Source organism: Python bivittatus, unplaced genomic scaffold, assembly GCF_059951505.1.
Source record: "Python bivittatus isolate LINGU-HERP-01145 unplaced genomic scaffold, Pbiv_v1 ctg000580_np1212, whole genome shotgun sequence".
Lineage (NCBI taxonomy): Eukaryota > Metazoa > Chordata > Lepidosauria > Squamata > Pythonidae > Python > Python bivittatus.
Genome location: NW_028277087.1, coordinates 21,599,622 through 21,624,256, shown reverse-complemented (window position 1 = coordinate 21,624,256; position 24,635 = coordinate 21,599,622). Strand labels below are relative to the sequence as shown.

At 38.9% G+C, this 24,635-nt stretch overlaps 1 protein-coding gene across 6 annotated transcripts in view; it reads right to left on the bottom strand.

The window, feature by feature from the left end:
* The window catches only part of SYNE2 (spectrin repeat containing nuclear envelope protein 2), a 231,703-nt gene that overhangs the window by 202,697 nt on the left and 4,371 nt on the right, over positions 1 to 24,635 (bottom strand). For all 6 annotated transcript variants that reach the window (XM_088149745.1, XM_088149748.1, XM_088149747.1 and 3 more), the window contains exon 2: positions 14,549 to 14,688. In XM_088149745.1, coding sequence (XP_088005871.1) covers positions 14,549 to 14,627 — 79 coding nt within the window. In that variant the 5' untranslated portion in view covers positions 14,628 to 14,688. The remainder of the gene's footprint in view (positions 1 to 14,548; positions 14,689 to 24,635) is intronic.

Here is a 24,635-nt window from a genome sequence, read left to right as displayed (position 1 = left end):
GTTAAGGTACCAGACTAGAAGCTGGGAGACCAGGAGTTCTAGTCCCACCTTAGGCATGAAGCCAGCTGGGTGACCTTGGTCCAGTTGGTCTCTCTCAGCCCTAGGAAGGAGGCAATGGCAAACCACTTCTGAAATATTGCAAAGAAAACTGCAGGGACTAGTCCAAGCAGTCGCCAGGAGTAAAAAACTGACTTGAAGGCACCAAAAAATATGTCTATCTATACATATATGTCAGCAAGTACAGATTCTATGTAAATTAGTGTCCTTTTTTTTTATAAGTGGCCACGAGATATGAGTCCTATCCTCCAAAGCAGCAAAAACCAAATTTATCATATATCACATGTGACAACGTTTCAAGTATGTGGAAACAGTGATCACATTGCCTCTTACATATTACTTTTGCCACCTTGCAGAGGGGGGGAGGAGTGCAATTTCAATGGAAAAATGGGAGGGATACATTCCGTTATATTTGGTTTTACTCTGCTCTCCTCATGCACAATGTTTTTAAAAAACAATCTTAATCTTGCATCACGTCTAGTTATACTCTTAATTAGGTGCTTGACTCAGTGCTCAGTGAGGCTGCAATTTAATCAAGCGCATGTGCTCTGGAGTTCTAAAGGTTGCAGAGGAAACAAAACACCTATTGAACTGCACGTGTATGCTGTGAATTGGTGCTAATGTAGGGGGAAAAAACCTGGAACTTAGTGTCCATAGAACCTGAGTTGAAAACTAGAGATATCTAAAAGTGAAGACACAGTAGGCAATCTGTTGTTGTTGTCATTCAGGGGCAATTTTTTTTCCAGTATTATTTTTGCTGGTTGGAGACACTGGATTTGGATGATATCAACCCCTTGTAGAGAAGTCCTTCTCAGTTGATGGGAGACAGAAAGCCCAGGCCCAAACAATAATGAGAAGATGGCATCAGGTCCCACTGAGTCCAGCCCAGCTGATTCAAACCTTCAACCAAAGTCCCATCCACACAGCACACAGGGACACTATGGCTGAGCCAGACAGCAGGAAGGCAGTTGAGTGCATGGTTACACTGAGAAGCATTTGGCAAAAGCAGGCGTACTCAGAAGTAGCTTAATGCTGGGAATTAGGGTTGATTAGTGCTGACTGTGTTCAAGCAACTCTTTGTGCCAGCCCATGTTTGCATGCCTTGCCCCTTGCTTTAAACCATGAAAAGCTCTTCAGAAACTTCAACTCTTGTCTGGAACTGCTACCTTCTCATCCCTTGGACCTTACCTATTGGTGAGAGCTCTTTTCTTTTGCATTTGAACTGTACATTATGAAAATGACCTCACCTGATGGATTTATTGTTTGAATGGCCCTTGGTAACCAATTCCAGTCAGAAGGGCAAGTCATGACATCATGACAAGAGAGCAAACTTTCTGGGGGGTGGGGGCATGCCCATCTTGCAGTTTTAGGCTTCTACAAGGTTTACTGCACCTTATTTCTTTTGTTTCCCACTGGAAATCAGCAGAAATTATGCTGCAAAGGTTCAGCAATGCCACTGGGTTTTTTTGATAGTGTGATCCTGGTGGATCCTGGGAGCCGCAAGTACAGAGGAGAAGTGCATGCAGCCTGAAGGCTGAAAGTTCCCACCTGGCCAGAAACTTTGATTCTTCAAATTTATAGCAATTCGGGGGAAGAGGGCTGCAATTTCAATTCCTTAACAGTAAAGCAAGTTAGGGGAGGGGCAACTTCTTTTTCTCTTCACGTGCATAATACAAAAATAATTAAATAATTCTGGTGTGGCAGCAAGCTGTACTATGCTTCCTTTCTTGATCAAAACTGAATTTGTGATAATAACATTAACAATAGGCCCTTTTTTGGCAAACTAAGCAAGCAACCCCAGGAAGAGTTTTGTTACTGTTGTTCCTACTGCCAGCGGCATCCATAACAAACCACGATGATGGCAAAATTATGAGTTGAGCATGATGATGCTACCACATGAAAGATGCCCTTATGTACTTGATCCCTGATGTCTGACACAAGTACATAAAAGTACATAAGTTGTGGCATTTGTCAGTTGTTCCCTGTGCAAACACCTGTGCACATTGTTATGTGGCAGCAAAACCATTTTTTTCCCATTTTTTAAAAAAAGAAATGGGTGCTATGGCAAGTTCCCTCAAAAGTACTGAAAAGTACAATTTCCTTTCCCAACAATCTAAGAAGCCCCAGACTTCCCAGATACAGGTACTGTGGTGAATTAGACAGCATTTAACTCCTACTTTGTACTTTTAAAAATACAATTTTTTTAAAAAAAACTATCTTATATCAGGAAGAGTTATATTAAAAATCCCTGTTTACAATCAGAAATACTCATACTTCGTGAGCAAGAAAGGGTTTTTGTGTGTGTGTTTTTTTACTTATGTGTTTTACTTAAATAAAGTGTATTTAAAGAATACACTTTAAAAAACGCTTTGCTAGCTAGATTTTTTTTCAACATCTCTAGGATGACTTAAGGCAGCATTAGGTTTGCATTCAATTTACATTGCACCAGCATTTGTTATGCAAAGAATCACAGGGGATTATCTTGTTCCTTATTCAAAAAAAGGATTAAATCATTAGCATAGACCTTTTCAACAAGAAGACTAATATTCTCAGAACCACTGCAAAGAGAATTAGACAATTAAGGTCCAAACATGGGTTTACCCATTGTGCTAAGCCGTACAGTACATGTTTAGCATGTTGTGGGAATCCAGGTCTTAGTAGGATGGTAACCCATGGTTTATGAGTTGCAATGGATAAACCCAGCGACTACATCATATTCAACAAATTACTGCCAAAACAATAGTTAAGCATGATATGCGATCCCAGCTATGTGACTAAAGTTTCAGACAATGCTTTGTGTTCTTTATGGTGGGAAGATGATCGTACCCAAGGAAAACAAGCCTGAATGCCTTTGATCATAACACTCAGGGCCTAGAGATAGGTCACATCACTCTACCATGGCAAAAAGTGTCCCCCAAATCCTTTTCAATGCCACGGCCTAGTGATATTGCCTTCGTCCCTCTCCATACCCCAAAGCTGAATTAGCTTCAAATTGCCTTTAGTTGTTCCAGTTTTAAAGTATTGTTTTCCCTCTTCCCCAATACGGTTTTGACCACTGACATGATTTACGATGCTTCCTCCACAATGTGGTTGATGACACATATAAACTGGGATCTGCCAAGCTCCTACTGGCCACTTTAGGCTTGTGAGAATATGCACTGTGCTCCATGGTTGGTTTTGCTGGGGCTGCAGAGAGATGGGCACCTGGCTTCCGCTCAGGCAATTACCTGTTTACCTGACTGGCATTTTGGAAACTGCTAGTAAGATACTATGCAGGCTCCTTACAAACATGGATTCAGTGCTCTTTCAAAAGAGAAGTAGACCTATTTTTTAACCATGGGTTTTATGCCCTTTTAAAAGTTCTTCTGTATTGCACAGATGATTTAATTAAACCTGGAAAGAGAAGCAGGTTCTGCCATATCTAGATGGCTAATTCTATCCTAAATGTAGGGGCGTCCACAAGGTATGGTTAAAAAAGTCAAGATGGTAGCCACCGTAGTGCAATCAAACTCCCCCATTTTTTAACATGTGTCATCACTATCAGGACTCTCATTTCGACTTTTCTGACCTTACTCTGCAGACATCCCTGCCCAAATGTATACACTGCTGGTTTTCTGCCACTTCAGCCAGCAAGTGGTTTTACAGGGCCATACTTTTTACTGCTTTATTACTAGGGGTGGCAGTCTTTTGCCTTCTTATACACCATTTTGGGTATCCTGTGGGCTAGTTCTGAGTGCTGCTGACCATGAGTCCATGCTCACTTGCTGCCAGCACAGGCCACCACTCACATGTGGCAAACTGCAGAATAAGGAGCCTCATTCAACTGCATGTAAACACTCCTGCCCCCAATTCCAGTCCAAAATCTGTAATCTTACAGATTACAGTTACAAGGAGGGTTGCTGAGTGAAGCAGGAGGGAGCACTGCTTATGCTCCTCACAAGGCCTCCTCTTCCCTCCCACATCCCATACCTACAGCCTCTCACCAGGGCTTTTTTAGACATGGGCTTAGCAGTCTGTCAGAAACAGCCCAGCTGACTGGTTACAGGCACAGCCCTTGTCAAGCAACTTAATGGGTAAACCTGCCATTCTAAGCACCTGCCTACACCCCTCCTCTCCCCAGCCCTGCCCCAGCACATGTTCACAAGACCAATTGGTAGTAGTTTTTCCCTCCAGCAAATAACACTCAATGGAAGGGAAACAAAGCTGGAGAAATTCACCAAACGTGTCCCACATTAAAACTGCAAGGACAGCACCACTCACTCACCACATCTCTGAAGCAAAACAAGGCTCAGCCAAAGGACTGGAGGATGGGACATTAATATAGCCATGACGCATTCAACAGAAACACCCATGGGATGCCAACATTTTTGGGCAAGTGAGCCCAAGACTGCTTGTCCATTTCAAATCAACTGCCCTTTCCCAGTGATTTTGGCCCCTTCCCCAATTTGCTTCCGCTTCTTACTCTTCATCAGCTCCTTCCCAATTTGCATTTCCCATTTATCTCCTTAACCATAGTTTATTGAAAATATCACAATGGCTGGGTTATAGCGACACAGTAAGCCTACCCTCACTTAAAGAACAGAAACAGTAGAAATTAAACATGGTGGCAGACATCCCTTCACTAACTGGTTATAGCTGAGGATATCAGCTATAGGAACATTACCAATTTCTGACATGATCTTGGCAAAAAGAAACAAAAAAGGAAGAATGAAAGCTGTTATTAGAGAAAAATAAACTCCCAAAACTAACCTAACTAAAAAGCAAGTGTAAGGTTTCCTTCTTAAGTGAATTCCAGGGATACTTTAAGCACTGCCACAAAGAGATCTCTTTCTCAAAAGAAAACAAGATGGAAGTAGTTTATGAAGTGATCATGGTGTTGACAGAGGAGCCTGAGAGTTTATTTCCTTAAGCTAGCAGGATTAATTGGTTGAATTGCTTTCCCACAGAAGGGCAAACTTCCATGTAACTGAAGGTAAAGCACCCAAATTTCAAGGAGGAAAGGACAGGAGGAAAGCCTAGAACAGTGTTGTCCAAACTTGGCCACTTTAAGATGAATGGACTTCAACTCATGGCTGGCTGGGGAATTCTGGGAGTTGAAGTCCATTCATCTTAAAGTGGCCACGTTTGGACAACACTGGCCTAGAAGGTCTTGCTGTGTTTTTTTAAATGATGGGCCCAGGTCAAATTAGAAATAAGCGGCTTTTTGTATTCTTACCATCAGTGCCAAAACAATTTGCTTGTTAAGATAAATGCAATCTTTGTTGTGGGAGTTGCATCCCCCAAAAGATGACCACTGTCTGTTTGTGTCAGGGTTTTTGCATCTTTAAAAGCCAACAAAATAAAAACAGGACTGCCTTTCCTTACACGGGGGCAAAGATATTGGCTGACTTGCCCGATGATCACCCAACACCAGAGCAAGAGATAGAGGACTGTCCTGGTTAAACTGGAAGAAGCCACCTTGGCTGCTATTCTGGCTACTTCTGTAGCTGAGAGCTCCCCTTATGTTGGATTTTCTATATTTTAGAGGGGAAAAAATATCTTTAGTGGCCCGATGGGGGTCAGAAACATCAGGGATAAGGTGGGGAAAAAACACTTGGCCCCATATTGCAGGGTTGTTCTAGCTTCCTGTCTCTGTGATGGAGGATGGCAGGGACAGCTACATTAAAATCTATCCTCTTTTTCAGATTTGGACTACTCAGAAGCAAGAATTTGGCAAGTTAGCAATGACTGACTTGGGTATTCTGGAGAAGGCTTAAGGCTTAATTTTAACTGAGAAGTAACTGGACCATTGGATTTTAACAGCACAGCACATCAGAAATGCCCAGCCTTTCTTGGTCAATGGGTACATCTTCCATTTGAACGTATATTGTAGGCATTTAAAGAAAATGACTGCCATGAGGGGTTTGCTCATTTATAAAACCTGGAAGCTTCAGCTGGTACAGAATGCAGCAGCATGAGCAGTTATGTGTGTTACTAGAAGAACACACATTACACCTCTGCTCCACGTTTGCCAGTCTGTTTCCAGGTCCAATTCAAGGGGCTGGTTTTGACCTTTAGAGCCCTACATGGCATGGGACTGGGTTATTTGAGGGACCATCTCTCTGCAATTACATCTGCCCATCTCACCAAATCCAGCAGAAAGGGCACGCTGCAGGTCCCGTCAGCTAGGGAGCCTCACTTGCTCACCTTTACTGCTGTGGCCCCCATTTTTCTCCCCGAAGAGAGGCTGGCTTCATCCCTTTTAACTTTTCAGAAGTCCCTCAAGACCTGGTTGCGTCATCAGGCCTGGGGACATCTGGGGACCCCAGGGGACTAGTGAAATGTTGAGATGGCTCCAGTGTAATTAACACCAGCTCTTTGCCCTATTTTTTTATTTTTTTTAGTTTTGTGCCTTTCATAATTTTAAAGTTTTTAATAATCATAATATTAATACTTGTTTGTTTTTAACTTTGTTGTACACCGACCAGAGTCACTTGTTTGTGAGACGGGCAGCCATATAAATATGACAAATAAATTTTTAAAAAATCACATCGTAATTAGAGTATAATTGTGATTACCCAAATTCAAATCCCCAATAATCTACAAACTATGTTTTGTGACTCTGAACCATATACTCTTTCAACCTAACCAATTTAACAGAATTATTGTGAAATTAACATTAGCAGGAATGTGCAAAGCATTCAAAAGAGACACTTTGAAAAATGCACTAGCTCAAGCAAAGCATCCTTCCTTGAAACATTAAAGCAGATGTATCTTCTGGAAAGTTATTATTGCCACATGTATGTGCATACACAGCCACTTTGCTTTGGTTGTGCCCCCATGCACAACTGCTTCATTTCACTCGTGATCTCAGCTAAAGTATCTGTGTACACATGTGCGGATAACTGGGAAATGCCTCTGCAGCAGTCACATAGAGCCTTCCAGGAGATGTGGCTGCTTTAACACTTTGAGGAGGACTGCTTTGTTCATGCCAGTGTGCTTTGTCAAATGTTCTTTTGAATGCTTTGCACAGAGCAAGGTTCTTTTGCTCTTCATGAAACTTTTTAAATAGGGCACTACGTTTGTGGTATGTTTCCCCTAAAACCTATGAAAATGTGTATCAGCATTTAGGTAACACATAGACCTGGATCACACATCATGCTAGGCTATACATTGCTTGACCATGGGTGCATTTTTTTTAATAAGCCCCAATTGGGTGGATTGGCTCATCAAAATAACCCATAAAACATGATTTACAAACTGCTGTGATTGAATTCTCATAACATGCTAAGTGAAACCCCAACAAACCACATTATAGCTTAGCACAATTGGAGAGCCCAGTCTACATATCGGTGATACTTTTTTCCCCCATTTTATCTTCTGTGTTGGGATTAGTAAATTATATTGTATTATTTACTGACTGATTGATTTTAAAATACTTCTGACTCCCAAGAGACTGAGTAGTTTATAATATCAAAACAAAAGAAAACATAAAAAACCTAAATCAAAATCAGAAATCAAAGGAACAATCAAATCTGGTTTTTATTGCATTATTGTTAAAATACATTTCACTGTGGATTTCTCTTATAGTCCCATTGGTTGTAAGACAAGGAAAATGGACATGCGTATCTGGTGGAGGGAAGCATATCATGATGCCATTATGCAAATTATGTAAATTATGTAAAGTATACATTTTGTGCAATGACATCATGATGTATATCATGCCACTGTGGCTTCTACCAGGCACTTCTGAAATTACTCTTCAAAAGTAATCCAACTGATATTAACAGACCTTAGGCCTAAATCAGTGTTTCTCGGCTTCAGCAATTTTAAGCACTCTGGTTGGGGAATTCTGGGAGTTGAAGTCCACACATCTTAAAGTTGCTGAGATTAAAAAACACTGGCATAGACAAGTGTTCATATAGTCTTGCAGCCTCAGTCAATCAAACTGGTTGCAATTCAACTAATTCTGTGGCAGTCAAAATACTCTATAGTCTTCCACTACTCTGCAGGCAGTAATTATCTATCTAGGGCACTCAACGGCATTTCAATCCCCAGTGCAGCTGCTTCAACCCTCCACAGCTCCCCCTCATTTATCTTCAACATGAGGCTGTTCTTTTTCCATACCAGACAACTCCAGGATGTAATAATTTTACAAAAGCTCTGATTCTTCTACCATGTGGTTCATTAAAATAGACTTTTTACATTTAAAGGAATGATGAATGGACTCTTTGTGTCAGAGGATTTTAATAAGGCTCTAAATTACCTTGGATTTATCTTGCTCTAGTTGCTTGCACAGAGTAACTGACCTACAATAAATATTACCCAAGATACTAGATTAGAAACTCTGCATTTCCTTTTTAAAAGTACTACAGATAGAAGGTGATTTTTTTCCCTAAATTCTTTTCTAAAGAACTATTGATCATCCACGTAAGAGAAAGGCAACATGACACCTGCAGTATTTTGCATGGAAACTCCCATAACCCCCAGAAACTGTTGTTAATGTCTAGAGGGATTGTAGCTCATTCCATCCCAACTGCCTTCCCAGTTTGGATGCTCTCCAGATTCATAGAAGTCAACTCTCAGAATTCTCAGCAAAGATAAGCTAGCAGAGAATTCTGGGGGCTGAAGTTCATACATCTGGAGAGTGCTCAAGTTTGAAAAGCTAGGACTAGATAGTACTGGAATACTGATATAAGTCATATACCAATGCTTGTTTTCACTACTAGAAATCATCCATTATTAGAAATCTGCCATTTTTTTATTTTTGCTTTGGGGGCTTTATTCTAATCATGTCACAATTTTTCATGTATATTTCCCTTCCCCCTGTCTTTAATTTATCAGTGTATTTAAGTATATTAAATTACAGTTCAAAAAAGGCATCTCAATGGGATCACCTTCATAACTCTCTTCTGCTATGATTTAATCTGGGAAGGGCTCAACACATCTGCCAGGCACCAAACTGGGGAAGGCTGCTATAGAACATCGCTAACTACAGGTTGATTTCTATTCTGCCAAAAGCCACTGAAATCAACAGGATTAACTTCAAGGTCTATACACCTGGGATTACAAAATGGGTGGGGATGAGAAGAACCAGCTGATGGACCAAGCAAGCAGTTTCTCATATTTTAATTTACCTGTCTCCCCACAACTGCTATATGCACTCATTTTCAGTCTGTTGCCAACTTCCCTGTTCATCCTCATTAACAAGAAACCTTTGGGTTAATTCTCACTTAAAATAAAATTCATATGTTCATATGTTTGTTCATATTCATACCCTATAAATCAGATCTCTCTCACTGCTTGCCCCCAAATTTCCCCCATCCCCAAGTCAAAAGATAGTGTTGGTGCTGCAAGAATTAAAGCCCTAGAATCACATACCCTAGAGTCTTGCACATGATAATAATTAGGCAATCTATGTTGAACCTACCACAACATATGAATAACTCAAGATCAGTAGGATGCAGATAAGAATCTCCTTTGAGTTTTTAAAGAGGGGATGGATCTTGCTCAGTACTCAAGGATTATCTGAAACTCCAAGAACTCTAAATGAATGGTCATGGGCAGAGAATTTAAAACATGAACAAAAAGGGCAATCAGTGCATATATTTAATTTTATTAGGAATAAAACGTAACTGTAATTTTATTACATTTATATGTATGTATGTATGTATTAAATTTATGTTCAGTTGTTCCAACAGTCTATCTAACCCAGTATTGTCAACTACAGCTCAAATGAAGTGAGATTTGCAGAGGTTTTATATATAATAACACTTGAATTAAAATGGTTCTTTGAAGCTCTTACTCCATCATCTACTGCTGGGATCTTTTACTACATCAGTGCTGGGAATTGAACTTGAGGCCTATTGTCATAAATTAGAACTTTTCCTGACAAGAAGACAACTATTGATATTATTATGGGAACTCTAGACCAGCACAAGGCTGGGAAAAGCTACTATGTCTCAACTTCTACCCTGTTATCTATTATATAAAGATTTACAAAATATATTTCAGAAACTAACAAAATGGAAATATTTTATGATGTTATTTCCAAGAACATGGTGATGCAACAAAGTCACAAGATAAACTGTGATAAATAGTCTAATTTTTAGAAAATCCAGCCCCTTCCCTATAAGTCAAGGACACAGTTGCAACTTTCTTCCAGCACATGGTTCAATGTTTTAATTCTTTATTCTCTGAAAGAAGGGATGAGCATGGCTTGTTCAACATTAAACAGTACCTGCTTTAACAACTGATTTGTCCAAATGTCTGTTGAATCAGGTCCTGAGCATGACAGTTAAATAGGTTAAGAGAGGGAATTATACTTTGGCAGATGGTGTGCAAATTGGATCAGCAGGCATGGAGAGTAAATCCTGCACAGGCTTGTTCAATGGGAGCTCACACCTACCTCCTCCTCTCCAAGATGCACACCTCATCACCTTTCCTGGCATTCTCAGGCTTAGTATCTAAGGGAACAGGAGGCCAGAACAGATGTGATGGAGGAGAGATCAGTACTTACAATCCTTCTCACCAAATCTCTGAAGAGTTCTCCTTTCTGTCCACAGGTCTGATAGATGTTAAGTAAAATTAATTTGCCTTGAGCTGAATTCACATAAGTACCACTGCTGACAAATAGCACCATCCAGATCCAACAATGGATGGTGAACTTTTAATCAAGATTGCATCAGAAAACCATGTCTACCTTCAGTCTGTCTGCTGCCTATTACTAGCTTTGGCTGGTGTACCCCAGTAACTGCACACTGAGATTACAGTAATGTATTTTGTTTGAAGCTGCAGCTTCAATTACTAGTTTGCTGAGTAGGGGACCTAGTTACATGCATGTTACTGCTGTGTTAAACAACTGCACTAATGGTCAATTAATTCCCAAGGTTCTGCTTTGGGCATATAAAGTGTAAAACAGCTTAGACAAGGGTATCTTCCAGATTGTTTTCTCCATTACAGAACTGGATGATCGCTAAGATTTTCAAAGGAGGTTTTGCTGTGTGTGCTATGATTGGTAATGATGTCTTATGGTTACTGACAGGGGAACTTCTCTATGGTGGTACCTACTGTCTGGAATGCTCTCTCCCCTGAAATCCATGAAAACTTACTATAATGCCTTTTAGATATCTATCAAAGACTTGCCTTTCTACCCAGACCTACCTTGTGGGAATGCTATGGATGAATGTCCTTTCCTTTCTACCCATTTGTTTTTGTTTTTTTTTAAAGTACTGCAATTTTGTTGCCTTAATAATTTTTGGTATTTGAATGTCACTCTAAATGATTACATGAGAAGCAGCACAAAATATATTAAATAAATAATAGAACTGTTTCCTGTCCTTCAGAGTAACTGTGCAGGAGGCACAACATCAGAAATATTAATTTCTTCCTTAATACACTGCAAAGAACAGCATGCAACTAGAAACCGTAACCACTGTTGGCAGCTAGCAGAACAGATTCCCCTTCCTCTCTGTACTACCCCAAGCATGCACAAATGTGTTCCAGGCAAATTAAGAAGATACCTGGGGCATGCAAGGAGGAAGAAAGCAATAGGAAGTCCCACTGCACAAACAGATGTCCATTCATATAATGTTGGGTGTAGCCTGGCTTACTTTCCCCATGATGCCTCTTGGATTTTCATATAACAGTGAGCTGTTGGCATCCACCATTTTAGGTTTCTGTGTCCAGTAGGAATGGGCAACCTTTTTCAGACCAAGGAGAAGCAGATTAAATCACACAATCAGTCTTCCGTGTAGTATTTCTCTCAGTTCAGAGTGGTTGCACAGTATTTCCATCAAATGAGATAAATGCCATGAGTCATCATGGATTTGTTAACTGTTTCTCCATCCTTAGCATTTATGACTTCATTGTTATGGAAGGAGAAGGGTGTGGTAGCAAACACACCTGAACTGATTTCCCTATCTAAGGAAAAATAATAATTTAACAGTGGTGCTACTGCACCACAGAAAACAACTTCAAGCATTAGTAGTATTTGTTCTATAATATCAGCAAGCGGGTTTGATGTGTGACTTATGGAAACATAAGTGGCTGAGAATTTATAGCTGATCATAAAAAGAATTACAAGGAAAGCATAAAGTCTATGTATTCCGATTCATGAAAACCAGCTATGAAAATCATTACTAACAGAATAATAATAAATTGATAAATTGTATAGCTCCTTCATATGTTTTGCAATGAAGTGGAACATTCATAACTTCAGTTTTCCTTTGAACTACAATTTCCTTCTGTTCCCAAAAAGACAGAGAATGTGGAGAAGACATATAACAATAAAAACTTGATTTATGAAATCATTTAGAGTAGGCTTGTGCTTATCAACTTTCCTAGTAGTAGCCACCGGCAACCAGAATTCCAGGAAAGTGACTAAGCAGGATGTCAAACAGTTAACAGATTGCTCCACCTCTGGTCCTTCATTGCCAGCATGGAGATACAGGTTTGTATGTACAACTTGCCTGGTAACCAAGAACAACTAGAATTCCATGCAGGTGAGCAAGCAAGCTGTCAAAGATTTGACAGAGTGCCCTATCCCTCCTTTGCAATTACCAGCATGAAAATTTAAGTTCCTAACTTCTGCACTAATAAAAAACAAGCTAATAGTAATTTTTGTAGGCTTATTTATATACACTGGGTTCACGCATTGTTCTTATCCATGGTTTATTAATTAAGCCATAGTTGGTTGTCTTAATATGTCATATGAACCTGATAAACCATGGTTTTCATACCACTACACTGGCTTCACACAATAAAGTAAATCGGGAAAAACGGCTTGCCAAGTTGAGTGAACTAAGCCATATTTGTGCTAATCTGTTCAAAATATCTGTGCTTACACAACATATTAGCCATTTTAGCCCAGTATATTATGCAAACCCAGTCTCTGTGGACAATTCAGAAACAGAATGAATTCAGTAAACCATGGTTAAATTAATCACAACCATTTAATGCAAACATAGCCATTATCTTACAAACACTGACCACATGAGTTTTGATTATGAAGCCAACCACTTATAGTTAATTCAATCAAAGTTAAGCAAACCATAGTTAGATACCATGTACTAAGCTAGCCATGAACTGTTATAATCTTGCCCATATATTAGAATGATTTTGGCAGCAAGAATGAAAGTTGAGATTTGATTAAGAGAGTTCCCAACTTGCATCTCATATTATTAAGGTTAAGAGGAAACTGTTTTACATTAGAACAGACTGCTCATCTGTCTAACTTAGTATTCTCTGCAGTGACTCTGCAAGGGTTCCCCAAGTTCATGGTCGGGGGTCTTTCTCAGCCCTAGATGACAGGACCTGGACTGGTAATAGTCTGCATTCAGCATTATGCTTTGCCACTGAACTACAGCTCAGTAGGCTACAATGAGGCCTTGTCACTTCAGAAATAAAATTAAATAAGCAAGCATCAAATTTTCCAATCTATTTTTTTATGCTAAGGGAGCACCCCCACTCCACGCATTCAGCAGAGTACTAAACAAGTAAAAACTTTGGCCGAGGATGTCTGAACACCAGAAACCTTCTTTGACAAACGTTCACAAGAGCAAGAGGAATACAGAATGAAATCAAAAATATTTCTATTAGGGTTGTGCAAAACTTTTCAAAACAGCACTTTACAAATTTTATTGAGCCTGTGCAAAGATCCTCCTCCAAGGTTTAGACATGTCCTCACCCACCTGCCCCCATGTTTGGATATATCAAAAGACAACACTTCCAATGGACCAAAATTGGTTTACTGATTTTAGGTTTTACCTATTTACCACATTTCAATACCGTTCTTCTTCCAAGAGCAAATTAACTAGGTTGTTCAACTAATGAGATAAAAAAGCCCAATACATTCTAAACAAGGAGAAATTACTCATACTAATGTCATTAAATGAAGGTTCAGACAAAATATCTAACCCAGAATTTATGAAACTATGCTCTGCTGTATGTAATGGCCTGGCTTGTCCATAATTCTAAAGGCCTGCAATTACCAGCATCCCCTGAAAGGTTTGGGTACCTCCCCCAACAATCCAAATTGTAGTTTTTAATGTGGCAGAAGGATAAAAATACACGACTGGAGAAAATTTAATTACATGTAGTAATACATGAATGACATTTCATTTCAATTCCAGTTACATGTAAATGAAATTTTAATTTTTAACCTCACTTTACCCACTATTTTTTGGAGTGAAGCTCTTGGCACACCATTCAGAGACCAAGTGGCTCTTGGCTCAGAATAAAGTAATATCTATGTTCTGACCCCAAACCAAACAAACAGCAATACAGCTTAGCATGACATCAGAATCAGATGACACCATATTTCTTTGCTGGAAGAATCTGGCTGATTATGATCAGAATCAGGACACCAAGTTAGATTAATCTTATTTATTCATTTTACTTTAAGTCTGCCCTATGATCTGATATATTATTCTGATGAGGCTATGACCATAAATGTTGTCTGCTGCATAAAATAATCAGTATATATATTTTGTGGCATTTAAACAAGGCCTACCTTGCAATGAATAATGACGATCATCAATCTCTGTAGAAGATTGTTCTTCAGATACCAGTGAAGTTTTAAGAGGTTCCATGCTTTTATGTCCAAGCAATTACTGTAAGCTCATTTCAGGGGCCAAATTGGAAGACGGAAACCTAGAAGAAAAACCAACATTAACAGCAGTCAACATGGCTAAATTTGTCTTGTAAAACTGATACTTATGAAAAAGCCTCTAGCCTTAGAAAAGGCAATACCCCTCCTTCTGTTTTCTAAGAACAATGTTTGCTTAAATTATCTGGATCTGGAACTACTCCTTTCTTAATCATAAAGCTAATAGTTACCTTTCTGGGCTCTACCCATACTGGCTCACCTCCATTTCTGGAAAAGTCACTGCCAAAAACAGGAGATATATTTCTTAAAGAATCCAAAAAATTGAAACATAAAATGGAAGGGGTAAAGACAAATTAGAAAGTCAGACTGACAGCTTCCTGGGGTACTTTCAGTTGTTGGGTCCAAGCTACTCTGAGAAGAGCTTCTTTTATTTCACCCTTAATAAATCTTTTGCAAGATGGGGTCCTTTTCTTGCTCAGCAATTATTACAGCAGGTTTGATACAAAAGTAGCTGAACCAACAAAAGATTAAAAGGTAGCTCTGAAAGTGAAGTTGCCTGACACAAGAACAGTCTTTCTTGTCCTATCTGTATCTTAGCTACCACAGTGTACCCATGCAAATTCCTTTTGCAACAGAGTTCATTTTTCAGCCCTGAACTTGGTAACTTGCCTTACTTTTGGATGCTAACACTCAGCAATCAAAAAACCCATATTGAGCTGCTACAGACATGCAAAGTCTTCTAAATGGAGAAAAAAGTTCACGGACTTGATTGCAGTAGATCTGTGCTATTAACCAGTGAAACTTAAAACTAAACAAACAAAAAACTGGGGAGAAAGTGGAGTACCAAACAAATCCCCCCTTCACTTAGCACACAAAAGGCAGTACATTTACATTACTTCCAATTGAGGTAGATATCCAGTCCATACAATTAGTCATTTTTTACTACTTTAGCTCAAAATTCCTTAATGCTGTCCTGAGAAAAACACCTCTTCATTTCTATTTGTTTAAGACTTTAAAAACAAATGCCTCTAACATAGACAATCAACAATTAACTGACGGAATCCTTACTTCATGATCTAATGGAAAAACAGAAAGGCACAATGAATACATGGAAGGTAGATCTGTCAGCAGTAATTTGGTGCAACAGAACTGAAGTCTCTATGATTCAGTTCACTCATAATACTAAGCCAGAATGGGGTATGTTTGGTTTATGGCTTAAAGTGTTATGCAAAGCCAGCCAATTATGGTTTATTTTTATACTATGAAAAAACATAGCTTAATACAATGTGCAAACCTAGCCTAATCTACAGTCTACTCTGTTCCAAAACCAAAGATTGAGGGGAAACTGATAAAACTGGTAAAAAGAAAACATTCACGCTACCGTACCAGAATTTTCTTTGTGATAATATGGAGAGTCTCCATAAGGAAACAATTTGCAACACAATAACATACAACCCAGTATTTTGCCCCTTGAAGAAGCAGAATTTGGATGTTTGTTTGTCGGACTGGATTAAACTGGATTGGATTGGATTCAACTGGAGGCCGGTTCTTCATCCTCTGAATTACATTGTTTTATTCTGTGATTGTTTTAGTGTTATTGAAACTCCAGTAATTTGTGCAGTTAGGTCTGTTCCACTTGATTCTCCAGAGAGTATTTATTTATGATCTAGCCAAGAATTCTGAAACACTTTACCTCCTTATATGGCCAGAGCTTTCTATATAAGCAAAATAATACTTCCAGCAATACACTGTTAATTTATAACAGAGGTCTGATGAAAGAAAACTTTCTTGAGAAGTATATAAGATTAGTACAGGCTTTGTACAACTAGCTTTCAGTTTCTTTTTTAAATACCGAACAGAAACTTTGCTTCGTTTTCATTCTTTCATTCTTCCATAATGGAAGAATCAGGAGCATAAAAGTCCTGCAAGCACTTCTTGTGCATAAACAAGTTTTCTTATTCCATTATCACTCCTAAACTGATCTATATATGCAGCAGAAGCAGATTATTTGCTTTTTCTGGACTGTACCACATCATTATGTCCCTGAGGAAGAAAGGACCAAACATCTGAATGTTCCACCACAAACATATGAAAAAGATTATTCTAAAACCCTGCTTCTTAACATGGTAAGTATCTACATGCAAGAGTTATTTTAATGAAAATGCATTTAAACCCGTCATTCACTGCATACTAGCTGCATAATAGTAGAGTTCAGGGGAAACAGCATGATATGATTCCGATAGTTGTATGTTGGAGCTTATCTGGACACTAAAAAAAATAACGTGGTACCGCCCTCCCCATTCTGAACTCTAGCATTCCAGATTTCAACCACACAGAGACTCATCGTAGGGCTACTAACAGTGTATGCAAGAGTTCAATAATACAGTGGTACCTCGAGTTATGAACGCCCCTCCTTACGAATTTTTCGAGATACGACCAGCTCCGGCCCCAAAAATTTACCTTGACTTGCGAACTCCGCCTCGAGTTACGAACTGGATCCGCAGCCATTTTCCCTGCTGCCACACGGTTGTGGCTTCCTGTGGGCGAGATCGCGGTAGCAAGGAGACGTTCGGTGAGGCTTGTGGTGTGTTTTGTGGTGTTTGGAAGGTGTTTGGTGTGCTTGTCAGCATGGCTCCAAAGAAAATGCAGAGCAGGCTTGGCAAGAATAAGGCTTTGAAGAAAAAAGTGACGATCGAACTTAAGAAGGACATTATAGAAAAGCACGATCGTGGTATTCGTGTGACTGATCTGGCCTTGGAGTACAAGATGGCGAAGTCGACCATCTCGACTATTTTCATGTTTTTGTGATTTAAAAATAAAATGCATATGTTTCAGAACTGTTTAACCATATGTATTTACATTGAACCTTATGGGGGAAATTTGCCTCGTGGTGCGACCAAATTCGGAGGGCAGAACAGATTAACCGTATTTACATTGAACCTTATGGGAAAATTTACCTCGAGTTGCGACCAACTCGAGTTGCAACCAGAGTCATGGAACAGAATAAGTTCGTAACTAGAGGTACCACTGTATGTGCTTACAGCTGAAACATGCCTTGTAAAAATTAAGGCACCATACTGGATGTATTGTATATATTTCTCTGTCTCTGCAAGACAGATGTCCTCCTTCACCCATTTGACGAGTATGATTTCATATTAAGAAAGAGAGTATAATAAGCACTTATATACACATATTTGGTACAAAACACTACTATGAGCATCATGATGTCATTGTGCAAACAATACAAACTACATCACTTGCGCAATTACTTCCTGATATCATTTGCTGTCCTTGTCTCCTCCCCATGGTCACCCATGTATTAATAGAAATCCCAAGAGATATCTAAAACATAAACCAATTCCAAAAGTTTTATCCAAGACACTTGGAAATGTTCATACCTGCAATCAACTCCCTAGCTCAGCCTTCTCCAACCAAGTGTCCTCCAGCCATACTGCCAGAGAGTTCTAGAAATTACCATTAGCTAGTTGGAAAGCATCAGATTAGCTAGGCTGCCCTGGCTGGGCATTATTGTTACCTAGTCCAGGATACTTTATCACACTTCAAAGGAAGTTAAGGCTGCACAAATTACTTCCTTTTTTTCTATCTACAGTATTTTCACATCCACTTTTGGAGATAGATCAGACTGAGAAGGACTAGCCTGAGCAACTTTGTAAGCTTAATGGTTGAGTGGAGATTTGAACCTGGGCTTTGCCTGGAAGGAAGACTGCGACCATGACCTGATTGGTTATCATTTTGCATACCATTTGCCTGCAAATCCGGTCCGGGAAAAGAAAAGTAATTGTACCACAGATATTATAATCTGGGAAACTATTTGGCATTAGTCCACTCTAAAACAAAGAACCTCTCTGTTGATACTACAAATTCAGAAAAGCATGGGCTTAGGGGGAGGCAAATGTATTTCTGGAGTGGAAAATTTGATGGGCAGCTTAACTGGGACTATTATAGGGGAAGAAAAATTAATTTAGAAATCAAACATCAAAAGAGCAAGATGTTGATTCCAAAAAGTGAGAGAGCCTTCATATTCCCTTATATTTGGTTTGGAAGCCTGCCACCATTATATAAATAGACCCACTGCTGAAATCTCATAGAGGAAAAAGAAAAGGCCCAACTTGGCTTGTCCTGAAAATAACACTGAAAGTTTCCCACAGCAGAAAGTAAAAAATAGCAATAACAATATTGGGTTTATCACTGATATATTTATTTCTAAAACGTCTCTGCTGTTCCATTCCAAACCGGCTTTAAGTGGTACAGTACATAAGAAAAAAAGACAACACCTCAAAAACAATACTGCTATAAAGGCCCCAATTAACATCTCCCCAAGGAAGCTAGATCCCAGTATTTTATATAAACTGTACATATTTTAAAAATCCTTCACAGTGTAGCATCTGGAACATGCACAGGCATGGGGAGTAAACAGATTGGATTCTCTGGCTAAAGTCACCAGGGGCAAGAAGATTGTGACCACCTTCTTTGCGTATAAATACCAGCAGGCATCTTCCGTTCTTGGCTGGAAGCCTTGGAAAGTGTCAACAATCCATTCAGACAATAGCAATCTATAGGAATCAGGGGAAATTTGAATCCACTAATGTATATTCCTCTTTCTTCCAGTTAAGTGAAAAATTAAGTACTAAAGTTACAGGAAAAATAGAACAACACACTTTGGAAAATTATATATTGTCAAAACCTTCACTCCTGACACTTGGCAGGCAGGCTTTCTCTTGCTGGGTCAAACAAGTGTGTTTTCCAACTATGTGATAAACTCTATGGAGGTTTACTGCACGTTCTCTGCAAAAATCCTCACAATGCACAAATCCTTATAAAAATACATATATAGAAAAAGAAACCATAATGTCAAGTGATTTGTGGCAAAATATCTTATGACTTTTTAATGTTTTAGTTAATTGTATGAGTTTCAGCTAATTAAAGATGAATCTAGGAATAAAGGTACATACTGTTTCACGCACTATTTCTGAAGCATGAATTATATTTCCTTTATGGACATACTTGTTACAGCAAGCATCGACTTAGGAGAAGCATTTGCTACTGAACAGAATACCTCTTGTGAAGTGGTGCTATGCTGTATTTCTAATTTCAGATTGACAGGTATTTGACCATAAGAGAGAGAGAATAAGAGAGGAAAAACTATAAACTACTGCCCAAGAAATCAGAGGTATCATTTTAGCCATTTAAAGGTGTTCTCAAACTATGATCAATGTGCTTTATCCAGGGCTGTTCTTAAAAATGTGTCTGGAAATTGAAACTGGTGCAAAATGTAAAGACCAGACTAATAACCCGGGCAAGGTACAAGATTCTCATGAAAAGATCTGTGCTGGCTGCCAATTGCCTACTGGTTATACTTTTAGGGGCTGATCTTTAAATCTTAATGTCTGAATAACACAATTTTATGAACTTGCCCAGTTACTTAGAACAATGGGAGGCTTTTCAGAAGATGCCCTACTGCCAGACGTTCAGCTATCAAATATACTGTACTGGAAAGACTTCTTCTATGTGGCTCTGAGACTACAGAATGTTCTCCCCAAGAAGATGTCTTTTATTCTCCTTGAATTGAGGAAGACAGCTAAAAGACATCTCTTTTGCCAAGCTTTTAATTAATTATGTTGACTACCGATTTTAAATTTGGTTTTGATTTTAATTGCATCAATTTTATTATTTATACTCTATATTTTTAACTGCTGTAAGACATTTTGAGTATTGGAATAAACAAAAAAAAAAAAACAGGATAGAAAGTCAAAAATAAATTAAAATAATCTTATACGTATACTGCAATAAGGATCCTTTAAGAAAATGCTGGTTTGGACTAAAATGAACCATAGCCTAAAATACCTATAAAGACCTACACTGTGGAAGTCTGATAGCAGACTGAATAAACTCCGTGGCAGGGCTGTGCTCTGCCTTTTGTAAAGCTGAAGCCCAGAGCAGAATGTGGCAAATAGGTGTTTGGTGGTGTGGTGGTGGTAGAGACTTTGTTTGTTTGTTTGTTTGCTTTACTGGGCTCTGATACGCTGCTATAAAAAGCTCCTTCACAACTGGAATGATTCACTTGTGTTATTAATTCAGACAAGGCAGAACAGAGGTTTCCAATCCACTCTGTCTCCTATTAAAATTGTATGCAGAGCTTTGCTTAAATGTTTGTGCATTGGCCATGCCTGATCCGCTGGGTGTATGTTTAAGTGACTGATGAGTTTAAGCTACCTCAGGGCCAAAGCAAACAGAGGTGCTTCTGTGACACTGTGGGGCCAGAATTAGTAGAGATATTCCTAATGAGTTAAAAAAATGCAGCGTGTCTTGAGGTCAACCTCCTGGAGGAGTTCCTGGGTCTAGAATTGGTAGAGATATTCCTATGATACTTCAAATCAGTTTTGGTAGAGCCTGGAACTGACGGGCTCAGGATGCCAAACATGGGAAACCCAGAGAGATGTTTCTGGGCATTGGGCTAATTGACAGACCCCAGTACAGGTTCTACTCTAGTTGTGTGAATGGAGAAGAAAGAATGTGCAGCTACACTACTAGCCCCAGGGTAGGCACAACACGGTTGGCTCGTGTTTAACTCATATTTAATTCATGCTCCCAACTCGAGTGAAACAGGCTATCCTTGCTGACCAATACAAGGGAGGCTTAAGTAGGTTTGGAGATGAAGATCCAGTGACATTAATGCATAAAGAGGAAGGAAGGAAGGAACAATTTTTCCTGGAGGCGGTACCAACACACAGGAGACAGCATTATCCAAATAGTAATCCAACCCACTTTGCAAACAGGATTTTGTTTTCTTTTTTCCACCAATAAGACTATAAAATATACTAGACCTTCCAACTGAGTTGAGAAAACAGTATAAATGTTTGATGTTTTATGTATTTATACGTATTTATGGTTTTAATGTTTTGTGTGAGTCGCCCAGAGTTCCCCCATTGGGGGGAGATGGGTGGGGGAGAAATTTAATAAATAAATAAATAAATAAATAATGAAAAAAAATGAAAAATGAAAAATGAAAAAAGCATTAAATGTCATATTAACTTTTAATACTGATTAATTTTAAAAAAGGAGAGGAAAGCACATTCAAGGAAAAATAGGATTGGATTTTACTCAGAACACAGAGGTCTTCTTGTTAATAAAACAACAATAAAACAAAGCCAACCAAGAAAAACCTGCTGGGGATGCACTATAATACAGATGACCGGCTTCTCCCTTTTCCTTCATATCCTTCTTGTGGGTACCAACATTTCTGCAGTTGAAATGTTTAATACTCAAGCAAAGGTTCTTTGGGTTTTTCTTGCTCAGAAAGATAGCAAGACAGGAGGAAATGAGAGATTAGCAATTAAAACACTGTTAGCTTGGCAAGCAGATGAGTTAAGAGAAAAAAGGAAACCTAGCCTTTTTTTTAAAGAAATGCACCCATTACCATTTTACTGAGAGTGTTTCACACACATTGTTCACTTTGGCCTGGCTGTTTCATTAGTGTAATTCCTTGACAAAAATCACAAGGAATATAATGAAAGTGTAACATGCATTTGCAACTATTTATTTTTTGCTTATTTTCTGATTGCTGAAATGGGACAAGAAACCATTGCATTTTAAACTGTAATCTCTTCAGCAAGGACTTCTTCTCTTACACCCAGTAAGTTGCCATGGATCTTGCGGGCAGGGGAAGGAAGATCTGGGAATCTTAATAAATCCATTGTCACTGACTATTTTCTGGTGAGGGCAGAGAATCTCATGGTGATCTATGGACCAGTGGGAATTTAAATTCTCCATTCATATGGACTAGTAGCAAGACATAACTTTTACAACTGATTTACATTTTTCTTATGATGGAGATCAAAGATTTTGATGATTTCAAAAGAGCACAACACCATGTGTCATCACTTGCCATCCTCAAGTTCAAATACTGAAGGAGAATAATAATAATAATAAACCTGGTAAGATGAATACTGACAAAGGCTAATATTGCATATTTATCAGACTAGAAAACCCAAAACGATGTTTCTTAGAATATGAGTTATGTATGCTCTTTGGTTTGTTAAAAAAAAACTACATTTGTGAATAAAGCTATAAAAATAAAGTCTGAGAATCTCTGATCTAGGAGAAGGGTTGTAGCTCAGTGAGAGGGTATATTCTATATGCAGAAGGTCCCTTCCCCAATCCTTGGCATCTCCAGGTAGATTGGGGTGGATTCCCATCTGGAACCACAAAGGGCAGCTACACCTGATGCCATCCAGTTTTGTTGGACTGCAGTTCCTATCATCCCAGTCCATACAACTGTCAGCCATGCTGACTGAAAGTAATGGAAGACAACAGTTCAACACATCTGGAGAGTACTAACATCAGGAATGTTGACAATATAACATAGGGCTGAACAATACTTCAGATTTGATTCTAAAAAGATGCTTCAGAGTGGATTAATGTTGCATCAATCTGGAACTCTTTAAAACAGTTGCATCTCTTCCCAAGGATCATGTGGCAGCTGCAATGAGAAACCATGCAATCCCAGGAAAAATATGTGACTGCTTTAAAGAGTTGTAGAAAGGTGTTATGTTTGTGCTCTTGGTCCTCAGAACCAGCTTTTCTAAATTATCACACAACCCTTACAGATAATAGTGACTAGATGAACCAGTGGTCTGTCTCAGATATGCCAGCTTTCTACATTCCTATAGCAGTCCTGTAAGTGTTCTTGAGCAAGCTACGTATGCATAGTGACAACCTGATGCACATAATGTCACTTATCCTTTGTCCATGGGTGTCTCTGATTTTCTAACAAAATGGGGAATCACTTACTTTGGGCCTCTTGCAGCAAGAACATTCTGCCTCACATAAGAGGAAAATTCAGTTCTAAAGACTGTGTGTTTATCAACAATAGTCCAACCTATTCACTCCCAGATATTAACCATTCCCATGCACTATTCTGATCTTCCAAAAAGGAATGCATTCAAGTACATTCTATTTACAGAAGTAAAATGAAAACGTTTGAACCAATAAAGAGATGTTAGCATGGTGAATGGAAGCCCAACAAGCTACACCAGAGTGTGAGATTTATCTTGGACAATAACCTTCACCCTTCAGAAATGCCAGTTCCTTCTTTGTCATTAAAAAAGCAGTTCTAATTCCTACATAATACTAAGCTGTAATTTTTAAATTATGATTTGTAGAACAAGCTATTATGGTTTGGTTCACACAATGTGCTAAGAATAATTGATGCGCTCGCACATCATGCTAATCCAAAAACAAGCAAACCATATTGCGAAGGTATGTGAACTATACCACCTATGTGAACCATACCAAGGAGCAAAGCAAGATGGTGCTGTGCATCTTTAAAGAAAATCGTCAATGTCATTGTAGTCATCATCATCATCATCATCATCATCATGTGGGCTTATTCACATAATTAGAGCCTAGTCCAGTGTAGGGAACTTAGTGCCTTTTATATGTTTGGGACCACAGTCCATTGCCGTTGGCCACTCTGAAGCTTAAAACCCCTGAAAGGGCTCCAGGTTGTTTACTTCTGATGTTCAATGAACTTATTACTTATTCAATGAACAGAAATGAACTATACTGGCAGGTGAATTTTACTGGCGCATGGGGGAAAATACTCAGCTGCACACGAAGGCCCAACTTTGTCCTCTGCGACAAATCCTGTTTTTTGGATATGGCACAATAATAAGCATATAAATTAATTTCATGCTGAGAGGCCTAAAGAGAGAGAATTACTCTTTTGTTTTCAAAAATAAGTTTCCCATAAAATCATTTTCTACAATGGTACATCTAGTGAAAACTTTTTTGAAGTGCTACATAGATCTCCTGCCCTCTGGAGTTGAAGAATTTCATTGTTTTCCCTTTCTTTTTCTCTGGCATTACTGCCATCATTGCTAAGTATGCACTCTGGTGATAAACGACACAAACAACTAATCCCATCACCCCACTTCAGTATTTTCAATAAGCTGAATTGCAAAAATAATGG